Source organism: Salvia splendens, chromosome 11, assembly GCF_004379255.2.
Source record: "Salvia splendens isolate huo1 chromosome 11, SspV2, whole genome shotgun sequence".
Lineage (NCBI taxonomy): Eukaryota > Viridiplantae > Streptophyta > Magnoliopsida > Lamiales > Lamiaceae > Salvia > Salvia splendens.
This window is the reverse complement of record NC_056042.1, coordinates 27,007,484-27,026,960: the sequence shown is the minus strand read 5'-3', so window position 1 is coordinate 27,026,960 and position 19,477 is coordinate 27,007,484. Positions and strand designations below refer to the sequence as shown.

Genomic DNA, 19,477 nt, shown 5'->3' with positions numbered 1-19,477 from the left:
TGTCGTTTTATATATGTGTTTACGCATATATTTCTCAATAAGGTTGTCGTTTTATGTATGTGTGTACGCATATATAGTTCATGTTAGAACTAAAACTACATGTCACAATTTTATAAATTTAGCATATCTTTTTAGTGCATTTTTACTATAGGATTAAGATTGATATACAGAAACGACACTATTGAGGTCGTTATAATATGAACACGTGTTATTGAAGAAAAGTTAAAATTCGATAAATAAGAAGTTATATTGACTAATGATTTACTACTTTAGGACTTGACTAATTCAATTAACTTGGAAATTTCCGATGCCACTCATTTTTTTTTTCCAACCTATTCAGTTCCGTCACATTTTAGAACCAAATAATTTCGTAAATTGCCATCGATTTAATGATAATTGAATGAGAAAAGTGACATATAACCACATATGCAAAGAATAATAAGGCCAATAATAGCCCATTTTATAAGTGACAATAGCTTAACAGTGACAGTGGAATCTTGTGTACCATAATGGCTTGATCATTGTCACACATAAATTTATAGTATTATAGGAGTATTTATTAACATAGTTGGTATAAGTTGGAATTAGGGATATAAAAGAGTGAATATGATGTTGGCTTCAAAGTTGAGACGAGTGTTTAGTGGGCCTTATTCAAAATTCCTTTACGCATAAGATCGATCCATAAATGGACACCTTTATTTGGGCTTTAGCTTGTATATACACCAAATTAGTGGTCAAAAGGACTTTGGTGAAAGATGAAGGTAGAGAGGAGACCAAGAAAAGCTTAGTCAAGATTGTGAAAGCCTTTATATTTAAACATATCCTATCCCACGATTAGGGTCCACAAATGAGATTAGGAGAAAGTGAAATAACTATTTACAACAAGTCGTTTGTATAGATTTTATATTGATAAGCATAAGGGGCCATCTAAGATCTTCCTTTGGCAACTTGATTGTTAGATACAAGAACTTGGCCTAGGAAAACGGTTTAGGAGGGTGGTAAATGTCATTTTCTTGAATTCAAGGGTTGTCAAGTAGCTAAGGATGTTATCGGTTGGTCCAAGTACACCGAAAGAAGGACTAGGGCTCTAAAAATCGGTTAAAACAAAACAAAGTTTGATCGGTTGGTCTAAGTGACAGATATTGTCGGTTCGGTCGAGTAGCTAAGAATGTTAATTCAATACGAAAAAATTGGTTGATCCAAGTAGACCGAGTAAAATACTAGTAGCTAAGAATGTTAAATCAATCCGAAAATAATTGATTTGATAAGTACCTTTTTCTCAATCCAAAAATAACTGGTTGGGCCAACTAGAGAAGGGAACTAGGGCCGAAAAATGGGCTAGATAAAATAAAGTCGATTGGCTTTATAAGAATAGCCTAATAGATCTGAAATTAAGTTAATCAGCTCGATTCCAAAAGAGTGGCACTTTCAACTTCAGCTGTAAATAAATTACCAAATTCAAGAAACCATTAAGTTAGTAGCTCATATGAGCCCATTTAAGTTAAACCCTAGATTTGGGTTATGGGTTCCAAACATCTATTTCCTCCGTCCGTAGAATAATGTCTCATTGTGCCATTTTTGGCGATTTTAATTTCATTTACTTTTATCCATTACTGGTAAGTGGACCACTTATTCAACTAAATCATACACTCACACTTTATTATAAAATTAATATATAAAAATTAAGGTCACGTTCTACTAATTTCTTCCTTCATTTTTCTTACAAAGGCAAACAATTTCTTAAAATTCATATTGAGTCAATACATAACTATAAATGGTGGACGGATGGAGTAATATTGTACCCAACCCATAACAGTTATTCGTTATCTTGTAATGTGTGTTTATTTGTTTCGTTATCATAATATTCGTAATCCCAATAAATATGTTTGTATTCGTGCAATATTAATTTATTTAGGACTTATTATCTGAGATGTTTTTTCACAATGTTCATTTATTCTTGTAATGTGTGTTTATTTGTTTCGTTATCATAATATTCATAATCCCAATAAATATGTTTGTATACGCGCAATGTTAATTTATTTAGGACGTATTATCTGAGATGTTTTTTCACAATGTTCATTTATTTAGGACTTATTATTTGAGATGTTTTTTTTAAAGTAAGGGAGACTTATAGTTTAACACTAAATTATTGATATTTTAAGGACAATGTCTCAAACATACATAATTTTATCTACATACATCCATCCATGATCCATACACATAATTATACATTTAAATACACACAAACATAAATACGTTTAACAAAGAACTATTGAACTTCTACAACCAACTTATTGAATTAACCATACGTTTAAATATTCAAACTACCGTTACCTTTCAATTTTAATTTATTTGATATTCGAACTACTGATACCATACTAGACACAAGGCTAAGTTTTTAAAATTGGCAATTGGAAAGTGTTGCAACTAATTTCTATTATTATACCACAAGTCTTTTGATCACTCAATTTATATATTGAGAACCCCGAAAAGAAGAAATAAAATAATAGGAACAAATAAACGTTAAAAGCGAAACACCTTTCTCCAAATTATTGATCACATGACTCGATTCCATTTGCAAATGAATGCTATATTTCAATATGGCAGCAACTCACCTACACAAATATAATTATAGTTTGGTACCATAATAATTATGCCTTTATTAGTTTATTAGGAGAATTCAATTTCCAATTCCCATCTATAGTTAATTATTTGTTTACTCCAAACAGAATATTTTCCAACAACCTCTCATGCATTTATCACACATGACCATATTGTCTCTTCCCTCTATTCGAAAATAAGCACAAAATTTAGACTATCTAAGAACAATTCTTTAAGGGATATAAAAACCAATTCTTTGTACTTCAAGACTCCAAAATTTCTAAAACTTTCGACCAAATATCATCTTATATTTCTAATACACGGCTAAGAAATGATAAATATAACGATAGATATGGTAGATCTTATTCGACATAATATTTTCAATTATAATGAAATCCAAGAATATTTTTTTAATAAAATTAAAATGGTATAACTTGAAATCCGACAGCATATAAGAAAAACAAAACTAAAGGAGTGGAACATGCTTACACTAATCAATGTCCCATGGGACTCAAGTATCAATCTGTCACATTCTACAAATACTTCTTTTTAATACTAAAAGTTGGAAAATTAGTTTCCTACCTTTATTAAAAAAAAACTAGTTTTTCGAATAAAAACATATGCTAAAGAATGTTCATGAAATTCAAGAAGTCAGAAAACAGGGCAAGCTCGTGAATAACAGTGAAATTTGGTATCCAATGTGAAACTCATCCTATCCTACTGCAAGACTTCCAAAGCAAAGAAAATCTGATCCACTTGCATAATTATTAAAAATCTCAACTTTATGCAATTAACTTATAAATTATTGCATATGAATATTATAGAGCAGAAATAGGACCCTCAACAGCTGTCTCTCTCCTTCAAAGACATGCTTTCTTTTGCACATTAGGGATTTCCCCACCTCCACCAATAATGCATTTTTGCACTTGGATTTCCCCTTCATTTTATGGTCTCTCCACTATTGGAGGAAAAGGCTACTTGATATGGCTTCCCCTTCAAAATCATGTTACATCTTCTATTCCACCATCATCTGTATTAACACTAGAATCTCAACAACCTCATTCCATCAAACCTGCTAAAACGAACCCCATGTGATTCTTGGCTTGTCTAAACAAATTCTAAACTCCAAGTAGATAAGTCCCCCAGAAAGGCCCAAAAACTCATGCCCGATTCGAACCATGGCGAAAAATGATAATGTGTTTTCCACACAATAAAGTAAGTTGGCAAACAAGGAGAATAAGCAGACCCCATAAAAAAAGCATAAGGTGCTGCTTATAGTATCAATGATATAATTTAACTCGACTTTATAAGGCAAGGCCCACGTGCCCAGCACGTGAAACTCATCATAAAAAAGATGAAATTATTGAAAAGAAGATTAAAAAAGGGGCAACTACAATTGACGGGATACAAAAGTGAGTTTATCAAGAAATCATAAAATGGCACATGCATTTATGAGTAGTATTTTTTAGTTGTCCATGTTAAGGAAGCACATACCTTGCACACAAATCCGACGTTCATTTGCTATACTTAGTATGGTAAGTCTTTTGTTAATCTTTACTATTTTCGACACTCTCATTTTCAGCAGTGGTACTTGATGGCAAAGAAGAAGACCTGGTTCAGTCTAATAAAGAGGTTTTTCATTTCAGAGCCACAATCAAGAAGGGACAAGGTACACAAAATGATCATTTTCAATTCAACATTTACACTGAAGAGGATTTACCTGAACTGCTTCGATCTCTTGTGTGCTGCAACAAGGATAAGCGAAGGAGATGGGCCTGCCGATTGCTTAAGATGAAAGAACTAGGGCCATCCTCTCCGAGAGAAAGGCTGCCATGGCAACTCACAGAACAGAGTACTACTTTTGTTCCAGTAACCGTTGCAACAGACACTTCTGAGCTTCGGCAGATCCCCAGCAATGGGGAAATAGCCCATCCAGAATCTTCACAAAGCCACAGTCATGCCAGTGTTTTGAAAATTCCTCATCAACACAACATCACATCAAAAGCTTCAGCTGCAATCAAAGTTCAAGCTGCATTTCGCGGTTATCTAGTGAGTTTATTTAAGATACTCTGTTTGGATGGCAAATAACCTCAGCAGGTGCTGAAAGTGGCACATTTATCAGAACCAATGACAGGAGTAAAAAAAACATCGATGTCATTAGCATTTTTAAAGTATCATACCAAACTGAAATAGCCAAGTAAAATGAATAGATGAAAAGATTGGAGCTGTTAATTTCAATGTAACAGTTTAATTCAGAGTATAACATGTTCTTCTCCCGCCGGGGGTTCCAGGCAAGGAAAGCACTACGAGCACTGAAAGGAGTTGTCAAGCTTCAAGCTCTAATCCGAGGTTCGGCTGTTCGAAAGCAAGCTATCAACACCTTCAAGTGTTTGCAGTCCATAGTAAACATCCAATCAGAAGTTTTCTCAAAGAGGAGCGAAAGAGTTAAGGAGTTGCAGTGTCAAGATCACAAATCACAGGATTTCAGCGAAACAGACATAAAGGTTAAGTTGTGGAATGTGGTTACCTTAATATATGAACATCTATGTATTAGCTTCTTTTAATTTTACTAATATTAAGAAAAGGCATATACATAAAACTACATCAACGAAACAAATTTTACATAAATCTCACTTGGACTAATAGTCCAACTTAACTTCTTCCATCTTGTTCTCCCCCCATCCCCTTCTCTGCCTACTCCATTAACAATCGCCTATGTTTTTTCTGTTTCTGCCTTGAGAGTTAAATATCAAGGGCTGGAAGTGGCCAAGTAACTTATCCGCATAAATAGAGTATCATCAAGTCAACTGAGTGCGTTATTTTCCAACATGCTAATCACATTCTAGAGATTCAGCAATTTATCCTGCAGTTGAGTTTCATAATCACGGCTGCCAACAGAAAAATCAGGATAAGAGACAATATGAAATCATATCTCTGTTTCTCTTTTTGATTGTCCTGCTTATAATTTATATTACTGTTAAATGTTGGCTGTTTCCATTATCCATCATTATGTGATGATCAGCAATCTTCTATGAAAATACAGGTAGATTTCAACAGCCAAAAGAGGTGGGATGAGAGTGCATTGACCAAGAGAGAGCTAAAACCTCTGCTTCTTACTAAAAGAGAGGCTTCTATCAAGAGAGACCAGGTCAGAGAATATTACTTGAACCACCGGGTGAGTTTCTTTGAGTTAAAATTTTCAACTCCCATTATAGTAGTAGCATCCCCCTTTTGAATTATCATCATATGGATATATATTACCAGAGATCAGCAGAAACAGAACGTGACAAGGTATATGGGAGACGGAGATATTGGTTGGAACAATGGGTAGATTCCCAACTAGCTAAAAGTGAGAGTCCACGCAATTTGGATAGAACTTTGTCAACCAATTCAAGAACCATTGCTGAAATCGGGGGCAAACTAAACTTTCAAAAGAAACATCAAGCAGACATGTCTGACCCTCCTGCATATGTCCCAAGAAAATCTTATCATCATAGGAAGCAGCGCTCCACAGGAGATGAAACTCTATTTGTAGGTTCTCCTATTGTTCCTGCATACATGGCCTCGACAGAGTCTGCCAAAGCAAAAGCTAGATCAACAAGCTCGCCAAGATTACGACCAATTAGTTTTGATGTATATTCTGAGAGTACATCTCCTTATAAACATAAGCTGTCTCCAGTATCATCTATTAATAGTGAATTGACGAGCAGTAGTTGGATTGGGAATCATATGGCATCCTCACATCGATCTCCACGCTTTAGAGGGTCACCTGGTCCAATCAAATCAACGACGAGCACGAAGGACATTAAACTTTGGGGGCTTCACCACCAAACAGGTACTAATGTTGCTCCCACAGCTTGTGCAGGTCCAATGGGAAATAAAATGTAGCAAGCATCTGGTTCGGATTTTTTTAACTTAAGTTTATGTAAAATATTGTAATTTATACTATCTTGTAACCAGCATATGAAGGAGCATGTCAGTGATAAGTCCATTCTATTACAAGAATTAGAAAGTAACTTATAAAGGACTCTCTGATTTTCAATCTACAAAAGTTCAATAACCAACTAGCACTGATTTCCAAAAAGAGGTTTTCATAACTTTAACATCCGAGAATTTGATTCTTCAGTCACCAAATATTCTGAAATCAATGAACTAGTGCAATTAAATAGTCCTATCATTGATGGTTTGCTTGTGCAGTGATGTAAGTTTACCCTAAAGAAATCGAACCTATTTCTTAATAATGAATATGATGTGTTTAAACACCGGAATGAAGCGAAATTCAAGTACTTCAGTTTCAAGACTATAAAGTTACATTACACGAAGAAACTATGCTTATAATATCTAAGGATGATTGGCAGGCCATCCCTCTATGTACAGGTCCATAGATCATTCATATAGATGATCAAAGAATCTGCTGGACATCTTGTTCCCAAAAACTTCCAAACTGTAATTGGACAGTATAATGATCACTTGGTTCACTTCCAAGGCAGCTTTGCGAACTACTAATCCTTCTAGATAGTAGAAAGGCTACTATGATTCCAATTACAACTCAAACTATGATGGTTTATTGAGAATTAAGAGGCCTGGAGTATTACGATGGAAGTAGAAGATGTAATGTGGTATAAAGCTAGGACCTCAGCTTCCAGGTTTGCATAATATTTTCCTTCTATTCTCTAATTATCCTCAGTGATTACAAGCACAGTAGATTTTGAATAAGTTCCTCACAGATGCATGAGATTATTACCAATATCAATTGGGCGTAAAAAGGTCACGTTAACTACTTTCCAGCATAAATATTCTACTGACATTTGAAGTATTACATTGATATCTTAATCTTCCACTAAGTGATTGCTATACTTTTCATTTAGCTCCATAGAGTTCATCACATATTTCATCCACCAGGTGCAGCCAGAATAAAATCAAATATGGTATCTTATTGTTCATAGAATTAAAGAAGCCAAGTAGAGACCTTCTAGGTAGAGACTAAGATGATTTACCAAGACATTGCCATCACACAATTGTTATCGGTTATTCACTTGTAGTAGCAGTATTACTTTTCTAGTAGACTTTGTAAGTCTTAGACATAGATTCCAGTGATTTTATGCGATTTTGTGATTTATTTGTTTAGAAACCAGTAACAGTCAATACATATTTGGGCTAAATGCACGTGGTTGGCATAATTTACTGGCAAAATAAAATTGTAAAAGAATTACCTACGGCACAGCTAGCATATATAAGCTGTATACCTGGGGATCAAAATGAAAGAAGAGAATTTGATTTTGAGAATTACATTGTGTAGTAATAAAAAAAATATCAATGTGTTCAATCATCATACTACCCCCTCCTGAAAGTTTTTAAAATGGAAATGTGGAAAAGATTTTTACACACAACCGCCAAATTTTGTTAGCAATGCAATGAACAAATTTTATCGAAGAAAACAAAGATTCTTTAAAAATCTTTCACTTTACCCTGCAAAAGGCAGAAAGATGCCACTTACCATTAGTATTAAACTAATCTCTAGTGTGATTAAACTAATCTTTCCTTGTTAGAAAATGTAGAATTCTACCTTCTTTTCTCCACTTTTGCAAACCCTAACTCTTAACTCCTGAAAATGGCAGCCCAAACTCTAAACACAATAAACCAGCCCCTCCACTCCTTCAGGCAGACTCTGAAATCCAAGACATTTAATCCCCAAACAATCAGATGCAGAAAGACTACCACTTTTACCATCACCGCAACACTGCGAGCTGCAGTGATAGGCGGTGGCCCGGCAGGGTCATCTGCAGCGGAAGCTCTGGCCTCCGGTGGCATCGAGACATTCCTCTTCGAACGCAGCCCCGAAGCAGCAAAGCCCTGTGGAGGCGCCATTCCCTTGTGCATGCTTGATGAATTCTCCATTCCCTCTCACCTCATTGACCGCAAAGTCACCCAAATGAAGATCATCTCGCCCTCAAATCTCACCGTCGATTTCGGGAAAACGCTCAAGCCCCATGAATTCATCTCCATGGTTCGCCGAGAAGTGCTGGACAATTTCCTCCGGCGCCGCGCAGCGGATCACGGCGCCACCCTTGTAAAAGCCCTAGTCACAAGCATAGACCTGCCGTTATCGGAAAAATCCCCTTACATAATCCACTATATCTCCAACAACACCCAAAATTCCCTCGCTGTAGACGTCATAATCGGAGCAGACGGCGCCAATAGCAAGGTAGCGAAGTCAATCGACGCCGGAAGCTACACTTGCGCAATCGCGTTCCAGGAGAGAATCAAATTGCCGGAAGAGAAAATGCAATACTACGAAAACCTAGCAGAGATGTACATCGGAAACGACGTCTCACCCGATTTCTACGCGTGGGTTTTCCCCAAATGCGACCACGTGGCAGTCGGTACAGGCACGATTTCATCGAAGCAAAACATCAAACACCTTCAGTGCGCAATAAAAAACAGAGTGAAACCTAAAATCGAAGGAGGGGTAATCATCAAAGTGGAAGCCCACCCCATCCCGGAGCACCCCCGGCCGGTGAGGGTCCGGGGGCGGGTGGCGTTAGTCGGGGACGCGGCCGGGTACGTGACGAAATGCTCCGGCGAGGGGATATACTTCGCGGCGAGGAGCGGGAGGATGTGCGGGGAGGGGATCGTGAGGGCGTCGGAGAATGGGAGGAGGATGATCGGAGAGGGGGATTTGAGGAGGGAGTATCTGCGGAAGTGGGACGACGAGTTCTTCGCGACGTTCAAATTCTTGGACGTGTTGCAGAGGGTGTTTTATGGGAGTAATGCGGGGCTGGAGGCGCTGGTGGAGCTGTGTGGGAAGGAGTATGTGCAGAGGATGACGTTTGAGAGCTATCTGTATAAGAAGCTGGCGAAGGGGAATCCGGTGGAGGATGTGAAGATGGCGGCGGCGACTGTTGGGAGCTTGATTCGTTCTAATATTATTGGGAGGGAGATATTGATGCGGTGATAGCTCCATTCTCAAATCCAATTCTTGTTCGACTTCTTGTTGTGGAAACTACTTTTGCTTCTTATTTCCAATTATATGAGTTGTTCAATTTGTTAATTTATCTCTGACTCTATTGGATGAAGGAAGGGGATTGACACATATATACTACTGAAATCCAATTGAAATCCAATCGTGTGATGGAGATCTATTGTTGACTATTGAAATCCAATGCATATACGTCTCTCACAACGACGAAAGCTTAATAATCCAATTTGAGAAAAGCTAATTTCCATAATATACCCAAAAAAGGAATTCACCAAAGAAGCATAAAATAAATTTTATATAAATTGAAACCAAAATATTTTAACTTTAAGCCGAAAAATCTCAACTGGGTCAATATTCAGGTTATTTAGATGGATAAGAAGGCATTAATTTTTTTAAAAATTTAAACAAAATCCGATTACATCAAAAGTTTATAGTAGTAGTATATATTTATGGGCAATAAGCATAATTATTTATAATCACGATTAAAGCACATTGTGGCGAGGAGGTTTACAAGTTGCAACAGATTTTTCATCTTCCTTTGGAGTTCCCCTCTCTTCAACTTTCATCAATGGGAAAATGGAATCGCAGATATATACCCATGAGGAAGCCTAGGCAATACGACTGTGATGATCCGCCTCCATCTCCCCCAAGACCCTATTTTTCTGGTTCGTATCCATCTGCTTCTTTTTCTTCTAACTCATCGTTTCTCATCCGATTATACTTTTTATGATTATTCATTCCTGATTCATCAATTGGGAACCGAAAGAAATTCCAATTGTGTGTCCGGGTTTTAATTAATTAGGTACACAAATGTGAAGGCTTTTGGATTTAGGCAAATAATCAGATTGCTAATTGTTTCTTTATCCGAATTATTCTATTTTCCAGTAATTACAGTGCGTTTCTTGTTCCCTGCTACTTTAGAAAACCTTTTTAATTTTCTGTAGGAATGCTAGCAAGAATTGAAGCTGAAATAGATATCCAGTTTTGGTTGGGGGGTTTTGATAAGGCTAAGCTGTGTGTGTTTCCTAATTCAGTAATTAGTTTTCCTTCCATTGTGAAGGTCAATACTTGAATTAAAGGGTTTATCTGAAAAATGAGTGTCAGGTGTTTATTTGATGTTCAGTTTAATCTGAGAATTGCAAATTTGTTTGCTGCTGGAGCTGGAGTTTCACTTAATTGTTAGTGGATGGTTCTTTGTGTTGTCTTGAAGTGAGAATGATCGAAGATGACTCTGATAGTAATTTAAGGTGTTTTTACAAGAGTGTGATGTGCATTCCCAATGGCTCATGGTCTGAGTAACAGGAGAGTTGCATTCATGCATGCCTTTTCGAAGAGCAGATATCTTTTGTAGTTTAATTTCCAAAGTGGTCGTATTTGAAGAATCAGATATCACATATTCATGCATTGAGATATATGTATGTCCAATCAGTCATTAGTTCTTAAAAAATGTAGCTTCATGTTGCTTATCACGATTCCAAAAGTCAAATGGCTGATTTGGATGTGTATGTTTACAACATAAATACTCAATAAAGTTATTATGGTATTGAGTCTATTTTCATTGTTCATAAGCCAAGATAACCTAAACATCAGGAGACTTAGGGTGCATTTTCTTTGTGGTGTAAAGAGGGGATAAACTCAATATACCACCTTACACCTTGTTTGCTTTGATATAATAATAAATTCAGGCAGGCCATATAAAATTTCAGGCACACCTTTTCCCTTAATATATCATCATTCAAAACAAACAAGATATTGAAAATGTGGTCCTCACTTTTAGTCATAAATTTATATCTCATTATAATTAATCCTCTTATTTAGAAATATAATAAGCAAACACAACCTTAAGGTCCTTAGCATTTATTTGAATTCAGCAAAATCACCTGTACTTCACAGCCTAGATTTGCTATTGCTTGGTGCTTCCACAAAAGACACACCATCTTTAAATTTTATCACATATACATATCTGAGCACCAGACTGCTGCTAGTGCTAGACCATTTTACCTTTGTATATTTTTCATTAGGTCACTTTCAACTAGTTCTTGTCAAGTAACAATGTCTGAACAATTAATGTTTCATCTGCTAAGTCTTGTTCTGTAGTTGGAAATGTCATTTCTACTATAATAGAAACATATATTGATAATATTAGCATCTTAATCTCGTGACTGTCCCATTAACATTTTTTTGTAAATATTCTGATGTCTTGATTATACATTTCAAAGGAGTTGCTCACAGTAGGGTGCCATCATGGGAAATAGACTATTGCCATTCTTGTAAAGTTCCTTGGAATAAGGTGTTGGCATCCAAAAAGTATATTTACAGTTATCCTAGTGTGCTGAATTGGGATGGTTCTGCTGGTAAAGAAGCATTGGAGAATGCAAAACAACGATTCTGGGCCAAGATCAATGGCCATCTATGTGATAACCCTTTGCCAGACCCAGACATGTACATCGATGAGATTGATTGGAACCCATATATAGATCGTGAGCTGATGGAAGATCTAGATCTACAAGTTTTTTGTCCAGATGAAGCAGAGAAGATAGGAAAGCTGGATACCATTAACGAAGAGGTTGAGTGCGCTCAAACACAGCATGATAAAAAGCAATACACTAGTGATAACCCTTGGGAAAGAGATCAGTTGCTAGGTACTGAGAATTTAAAACAAGAGAATGGTTGGGATAGGTGGGATGATACATTAAATCTGAGAAATGACGATCCATGGGAGCAAAGTTGCCGGAAACTTGTTGGTTCTTCAAAGGATAATACTTGGGGGATTAGAAGTGAATCTTGGGAATGGCCCCAGGGTCTTGACAAAACTCAGTCATCTTCCTTTGCTGATTGTGGACGTGGCAAGTCTTGGAATTGTAATGAGAAAACCATGGCTGTAAGAGAAGACGGATGGGGGCAGGGACGTAGAGAAAACAATTCTTGGAGTTGGGGTCCGGGGAATAACAATTCAACAAGAGTGACATTATTTGAAACTAACAATTGTATAGGCTCAAAAGAGACAGGTTGGAGAGACAACAGGAATGTGTCTTGGGGTGTGCGGGATGCAAGATACGATGATAGTGAGGCCAAGCATTGGGATCCAAATTTCAGGCGGGGTGGATGGTCCTCTAGGGGTGGTGGCCGAAAGAGAGAAAGTACTGTACAGCACACATCAAAATATAAGAGCTCCAGATATCTTGGTGACCCCTATGGATATGGTCAGCAGATCTGAAGATTTTCAGGAACTTGGTTAATATTATGTTGTTAAGTTCTTCAAAAGTTTAATTGTGCCGGGGAAGTTACACTTTCAACAGTCCACTACTCTTTGCAAATAGTGCAGAACTCCAATATTTTACTAGGAAAATACTTTTGGTGATTTTGGTGAACGATTATTGGTTGTTTTTTTAGATTTGGAGGATACTACTGGTTCTGAAGGATTTTGCATTTTCTATGTACAACCTAACGATGGACCTTTATTTAAGAGTCAATCAGGCAGAGAAGGTAAGATTGAACTTATTCTTCTATTTTTTTCTTAAGAGTTTATTTTGGTAGCCATGCTATTCCGTACGCTGTAGCAATGCTGAGGTATCCCCTCCATCTCCAACCCTTCTCCTGAAAGTGATGGGTGTTGTTGCATGTGAACTAATTTTGTCTGAGAGCATGAGCATTTGTTTGCGCTCAACAAAGATATAGCGTTTTGTGAGAGATTAGATATCAGCCATGTGATAGTTTCAATTAAAGGTTGTGGGTTGTAGAATTATGACCTTATTGTTTCTGACTTTCTGTAACAGGGAATTAGCTGGTTAGGTATGGTACCTCTAGCCGCACACTGATTTTTTTGTGATTCGTAAATGCGGACTTGTGGGCTTCCGAAGATTTTGATGCTTATAGTAGACTAATGTACGACTGGGTCAAAGACAAACACATCTAAGCAAAGCTTGTTCTAGGGTTCTAAAGAAACAGGTCCTAGTTTGCATACTGGGAAAAATTGTAAGGAACATCTTATAGAAGAGAGAAATACTACAATTTTGTTTGTTGGTTAAGTTTGCACTGACTTGAAAACTGTAAGAAACATCTTATATAAGAGAGAAGAAATACTGCTGTTTTACTTAGTTGTAATCTAACCCTGTGCTGTTATTATGATCTTATTAGATTGTTCCAATATTTAACAAGATATGGTATGGAAGCATAGCTGTGAATTTTGTTTTGGTAAAAGTGAGCAATAACAAGTACTTACCGCACATAAAAGAAGCTGGTATAGAATTAAGCAGATGAAAAGGGAGCTCCAAAAATAGTCTGATTCATGCAAAATGCTATTGCACTACACTATACAACAAAAGAAAAAGAGAAGAAAATCTGGTGATGAATGCACTTCATTTCTACACATCAGTCGGAAGTCTGAAGCATGAAATTAGTGACAGCCCTTCTCCTCCTCGCCTCATCTCTACCCTGTGTCTACAATACAATATACACCTCCGCTTGGGTAATGATCGGGAATAGCCAGAGATCTAAGCACAACCTCTGCAACTGAAATGCTTGCTCAAATCTTTCCCTACTTGTACGCCTCAAACCAATGAAGGGCAGTCTACAGCCTCATCTTACAGAAAGAAGAAAGCAGCAATCGTGCAGGAGAAGTCACTCTTCATTCTGGGCGTCTTCATCAATTAATGGGGGAGACAATGGCGGGACAGCTGATTCATCGGAAGAGATGTCTATGTCTAGGGCTTTTCTAACTGCTGTCTTAGATACTCTATCCCTGCCTATCTTTCTTGAGTCGAGCTTTATGGATGACGAAGCCCTAGAGGAATTACTGCTCTCAATGGAAGCTAAGAAATTGTCCTTTGATAGTGATCCTTGAGCAGAAGCAATGATGGATCCAAAGATGCCAGATTCTCTCAACCCTTGGATGATCGTCTGAAGTATGAGCAAACGCAAACCAAGTTAGAATGCTATTTAATAGTTTTTGTTGAGACCTCTGCACCATGTTGAAAGATTACCATGGGAGCATAGATGCGTGTTAAGATTCCTTTTCTCAACAATTTCAAATTTAGAGCCCTATCAGTCCACACAACATGCTCGCGATACCTGTTGAGATTCAATGGAAGTTTCAAGAGAGAGAAATACAAGCAGTTGGGGTTCTATCAAAACCTATTTGTTCTACAAAACTACAAAAGCTATTTCCAACCAATCAGTTTGCTTCAAGTAATATAATAGGAAAAAATATAGGTATGCTGAAGAACATTCATTACCAGTTTAGCATCTCCTCCTCAGTTGCTGTTGAAGCAATTATAAAAGCCTGTAAGGAATGAACAGCATTCCATCAAAATTAAATTGGTCGGCAAAAATGTAGGAAAATGTTTTTCAAATTATAGCTTCTGACTGAGATTTAGGGACTCAACCATCAAAATTATTTGGCTGACCTATACTCTAGAAATAAACTTCTGTTTAAACAATGGTAGTTAGGATTTTACGCGATTCTATATTAAATCACTTCTCCCGCTATGGTTGTAAGGTGTGCTCTTCCAAGCAAGAACATCTTTCCAGAGAAATTTCATGTAGATATTACAGAAAACGTCATTTGCAAACACTTATTAATATTTTCTTAATAATTGGTTGTTCTCAGGGTGTTGCAAGGATATATTCTGCTCAACTTACCATAAATAGTAGCAGAAAAGTTTATCCTAATGTTGTATCCTTGGACTCAGTCTCAAACAGAAACAGATGCAAGCAAGTGTAAGGAAACTCACCGCTCTATCAAATTCCAGCATAAAACATCGCTTCACGTCATCCTTTGTAGGCTTACAACCACACCGATCCCGTCTAGAAGTCAAGTCGGAGAACTTCGAATATGTATAATGTAAGACAGCAGCCTCTTCCAATTTGATCTCACTGTCAACCATAGAGAAAAATCATATGCTGTGTGCCAGCAAAAAGAATAGCTGTGTGGTTCTTCATGCCAGAAGTATGATAAAGAGGTATGGAAGAATGTATATCATTTTTTAATCAGGAACGTATGACTAAGAGGTTTGCTTTATAAAGTCGTAGCTAAGAAGGAAATTATACTTGGGAGTTTTCATGTAATTGTGCCATCTGTGTGCACCATTAGGGCGAAGATGATCTTGTATTCTAGCTGCAGACTTCCCATTACCATAGGTCAAAAAGTAATTTGGGTTGCCGCGGGTTGATTCCTTATACATGCCGAAGTAAGTGTCTTTTGTAAGGTGGTCGTAGTTTTTCTTGAACATTGACACCTGAATAACAGATAAAAAAGTAAGTATGACAAGTTGACAAGCAGTTTCAACAAATCAAGGAATATATAATGTCATAGTGCATGGTCTAGGCTAATATTCTCTCTTACGCTGTTAAATTTTCAAAACTAAAAAAAATTGTCCAGAAGTACAGCAGAGTGATGAATTTAGGATCCATTTCAACAATGATCATCATATTTACAACTACATGATTACCTCTGTGAAAGGCTCCTTGACATCATCCCGTTCAATGCTGCTCTCCTGAAAATGATATATTATGGTAAATGCAAGGATAAGCAAAGTTATCGATTTTCTCATATCTTTATTTAATACGGTTTAATTTATTGAGCTACTAGAATAAAGGCACAACATAGAACACATGTTTAATAGGTCGTACACAGAAAACAAGCTGCTTACGTAGTTGGGAAAGACAACCATGTCAACATTCTTAGGAACATCAAGCAACAATTGTCTCAAAGAATATTCCCGAGCACCAGCTGGATGTATCAATTCGTCAGTATCGAGATGCAGTATCCAGTCCATGCCTGCATCCTGGAAACACAATACGGAAAAAGTTACAAAATCTTCAATGGGAAAATTATTTAACTTGTTCTGAATTTTGTCATGATCAATACCCTCGCCATAACTATTGCCATTTCCATGTTCAGGGATTGCTTCACAAAAAGCTCATAGTTGCAAGGCTTGTAAAAGAAACTTGACAACCAAGTTTCATTCCAGATCCGGCTGGAGCAGCAAGAAAAAGATAAGGATCATAATCATATAAAAGCCAAATACACAAAGTAGAGGTGACTAACAAATAAATAAGACAAGAAATAGGTAAAATGGATGTGAGAAACAAACAAACAAAGCTGGAGTGATGCACCTCTTAGCTTGTTGGTCTTCCAGCTCTTTGGTTCTGTATATCACTTTCACACCCTGCAAGAGCAGGAAAAGGCCCAACTTACTGATTGCTACTTGCAAGACAGAAATTTTTTATATAGTGGTTATATCAAGATATTCAAATTAAAAACATTAGGCTAATAATTGAAAGCCAAACAAGATGAGAGAACAGTTCCGGACGAAAATTGTTTAACTTTGCCATGGTTGGGGAATGCATCATATACTATGTGTTTGATAAACTGAATGCAATAAAATGTACACAGGATATACCAGCTGTTTTGATTACCATGAAAAAAAAATATATCCAAGATTCTGAGAGATCGAACAGAGGTGGCGACAGAGCTCGTCAAGCATTTTTATGCTGGTTTAAGTACAACTATGGATTATTATTTGGTTTTCTTCTGCCTTTTATTTTTAGTGCTTCACAAGATATTTTGAGACAGCAAAATATACTACTATCAAGTAACAAAATCAGTATTCAGTCAACCATGTCTTCTCCTTGAATAATATTGTTACAGTGACCAAGACCATTTCAAAATTTTCTAGTTTAAGTGATAAGAGAAAAGAACTGATATGTGGTGTAGTATATCGAGCAGAAGAAAGACTGCAGAGCCCAAATAAGCCAGAGACTCAAACAAAAACTCACCGCAATTGATTCAAGAACTTTGGACACTTGAGGGGATGCAGCCTTCCCTTCAACAAAAAGGAAAAAAGTTGAAACCCCAATAACTTTATGATAGAACATCCAAGGCAGGATCTGCTCCAATCCAGCAGATGTACTAGTTGTAACACATATCTGCAAATAAAAATCATGACCAGAACAGTCAAACACTGTAAGATCTGATGAAAAATTTTACAACTTTTAAACAATTATAGATTGTCAAGAATCTGCTTTAGCTACATCTAAACAAAATCCTATTTTGAGATATTCCAACAAAATCCAACCACATAACATTAATGCAGGTCCGCTACAAACAATCCTATAACACTGTTGACATAAAACGCAACAAGCACATTACCACCATTAAAACCGAAGTCAATCCACAAGAAAAATGAGATTATTGCTATCGAGATTATCAAGCAATCAGGTCCAAACTAATGCATTATCTCTTCAGCTAAGCAAAATTAAACCTTGAAACAAATTAAACCGTTAAATCATGTAAAAATGCATATTAAACCTTTGAATAGGATGCGTAATTGCAGATATGTGTGATAACAACTGATCCAAGATTCTGTGAAAGAAATGTTTCAAAAGCATATAGAGTCAATGCCGAACAAAACCGAATCAACAAGTAGCTCTTTTTCGTTACAGTTTGTTCCAACATTCTGCGATATAATAAACTCAGAAACTAGCCCCAAAACTCCAAATCAACGTGAATTCCGTTATCTCAAGGAAAGAAACCCAAAAAAAAGAGAAACCCATTATAAACAAAGCAAAATCAAAAAACCCCACAAGCAGATCAGCCCTAACCAGAATCCCAAAAACGAAAAAACAGAAACCTTGGGCTTAAGATCGGCTTGAAAATTGAACTTCCAGTCCTTAAAGTAGGGAAACGAGGTGGTGGAGGAGTGGCCGAAGAGTGAGGTGCAATCGGGAGAATGGGAGGAAGAGTGGCCGACGGTGGCGAGAGGGGAGGAATCCATGCCGGGAAACTTGTGAGATTCGTCGGGAGACCAACGGGAAATGGGATCATCGATGCCGCCGCCGCGCCATTGGAGGAGGAAGGCGAAGAGGGCGAGGGAGAGGGGGAGGAGGGTGAGGAGGAGGAGGAGCTTAGCGACGGCGGAGGCGGAGGACGGTGGTTGTTGCCGGGGACCCGCCATTGTGAGAAGGCTGGGTCAGGATTGGATCCAACACTCTCAACTCTGATGGGAGACGGTTTTTTTTATTCATTTAAAAGTAAAACATACACCAAATTTTTTATTAATTATGTTGTGTAAAAATATTAAGCACCATTAGCCTATATGAATATTTGGCAAATTAGATTATACAGACATTAATTAGGTTAGGTTGGAATTTCAAAATTCGTACTCAGTGTTGCCCAGAGGTACCTACCATAATACTACATTGATGGTCTCATCAATACAATTGATGAAATTCATAACCGACAAGTATTAGTACTTCTCAATTTGAAAATATAATAGTAATAGTATGAAATAAAGAAAATAAGGCGACTAAGATTTATAAAAATTAGCGATGGGCGCCCTAAAGCACGCCCTATGCACAGCCACGTTAGCATTTTATCCTCCTACCCTTCCACTTGCAGTGAAGCGCCCTATAAGCCGCTCTAAAGGCCGTCCTAAGCATTTTCTTTATTTGAATATTTAAATAACTACAAAAATTGGAAAAAAACCTTCATTTCATTTAAAATTAATACATTACAATACGAATTAAAAAAATACGCATTCTCAGCGACGGCATTCACATTTAAAATACGCATTAAAAAAAACCTTTCGTCGTCGTGGTTCATTTTTGTTTGTGAGAGATTATCGAAATATTCGTATGGAATGTGAGAGATGAGAGAAATGTTCGTATGAAAAATAAAATGACAAACGAGGTTTAAATAGACAAAAATTCGAAGAAAAAAATGAAAACGCGTTGCATCGTCCGCGCCATCGTCCGCGTCGTCCACAATGGGCGGACTATGGGGCGGACGATGCCCTATCGTCCGCGTATCATTCGCGGACGATGCATCGGGCATCGTTCGCGCACCGTGGGTGGGCGGACGATGGCGCGCCCGAGGCATCGGGCGGCCTATCGTCC

The 19,477-nt window shown here is 37.2% G+C and overlaps 4 protein-coding genes and 1 long non-coding RNA gene across 6 annotated transcripts; 3 read left to right on the top strand and 2 right to left on the bottom strand.

The window, feature by feature from the left end:
- Positions 1-3,330: 3,330 nt before the first annotated feature.
- Positions 3,331-4,462, bottom strand: LOC121755715. Its single transcript, XR_006040850.1, has 3 exons — positions 4,322-4,462; positions 4,096-4,222; positions 3,331-3,673 (listed from the first exon to the last, which is right to left on the bottom strand). It is a non-coding gene; the product is annotated as an uncharacterized LOC121755715 (long non-coding RNA).
- On the top strand, positions 4,135-6,625 carry LOC121755672 (protein IQ-DOMAIN 12-like). Its single transcript, XM_042151009.1, has 5 exons — positions 4,135-4,270; positions 4,357-4,650; positions 4,893-5,105; positions 5,645-5,776; positions 5,866-6,625. The coding sequence occupies exons 1-5, from the start codon at positions 4,196-4,198 to the stop codon at positions 6,487-6,489; spliced, it is 1,338 nt and encodes a 445-aa protein (XP_042006943.1). The 5' UTR covers positions 4,135-4,195; the 3' UTR covers positions 6,490-6,625.
- A 1,573-nt stretch (positions 6,626-8,198) lies between these two features.
- LOC121755671 (geranylgeranyl diphosphate reductase, chloroplastic-like) lies at positions 8,199-9,652 on the top strand. The gene has a single exon (XM_042151008.1). It carries the CDS (start codon positions 8,213-8,215, stop codon positions 9,554-9,556), a length of 1,344 nt encoding a protein of 447 aa, XP_042006942.1. The 5' UTR covers positions 8,199-8,212; the 3' UTR covers positions 9,557-9,652.
- Positions 9,653-10,053: 401 nt separating this feature from the next.
- Positions 10,054-13,677, top strand: LOC121755685. 2 transcript variants are annotated; one of them, XR_006040845.1, is made up of 3 exons: positions 10,054-10,245; positions 11,800-13,066; positions 13,357-13,677. XR_006040845.1 is itself a non-coding variant. In XM_042151035.1 (2 exons), the coding sequence occupies exons 1-2, from the start codon at positions 10,149-10,151 to the stop codon at positions 12,795-12,797; spliced, it is 1,095 nt and encodes a 364-aa protein (XP_042006969.1). In that variant the 5' UTR covers positions 10,054-10,148; the 3' UTR covers positions 12,798-13,116. The 2 variants fall into 2 exon arrangements, 1 of the variants encoding a protein (XP_042006969.1); XM_042151035.1 differs by lacking the exon at positions 13,357-13,677 and having other exon boundaries at positions 11,800-13,116.
- Positions 13,678-13,808: 131 nt separating this feature from the next.
- LOC121755659 (glycosyltransferase-like KOBITO 1) lies at positions 13,809-18,614 on the bottom strand. Its single transcript, XM_042150991.1, has 11 exons — positions 18,214-18,614; positions 17,360-17,509; positions 16,697-16,749; positions 16,449-16,557; positions 16,231-16,365; positions 16,030-16,074; positions 15,629-15,816; positions 15,313-15,454; positions 14,815-14,861; positions 14,563-14,650; positions 13,809-14,479 (listed from the first exon to the last, which is right to left on the bottom strand). Exons 1-11 carry the CDS (start codon positions 18,535-18,537, stop codon positions 14,201-14,203), a joined length of 1,560 nt encoding a protein of 519 aa, XP_042006925.1. The 5' UTR covers positions 18,538-18,614; the 3' UTR covers positions 13,809-14,200.
- Between the last annotated feature and the right edge of the window lie 863 nt (positions 18,615-19,477).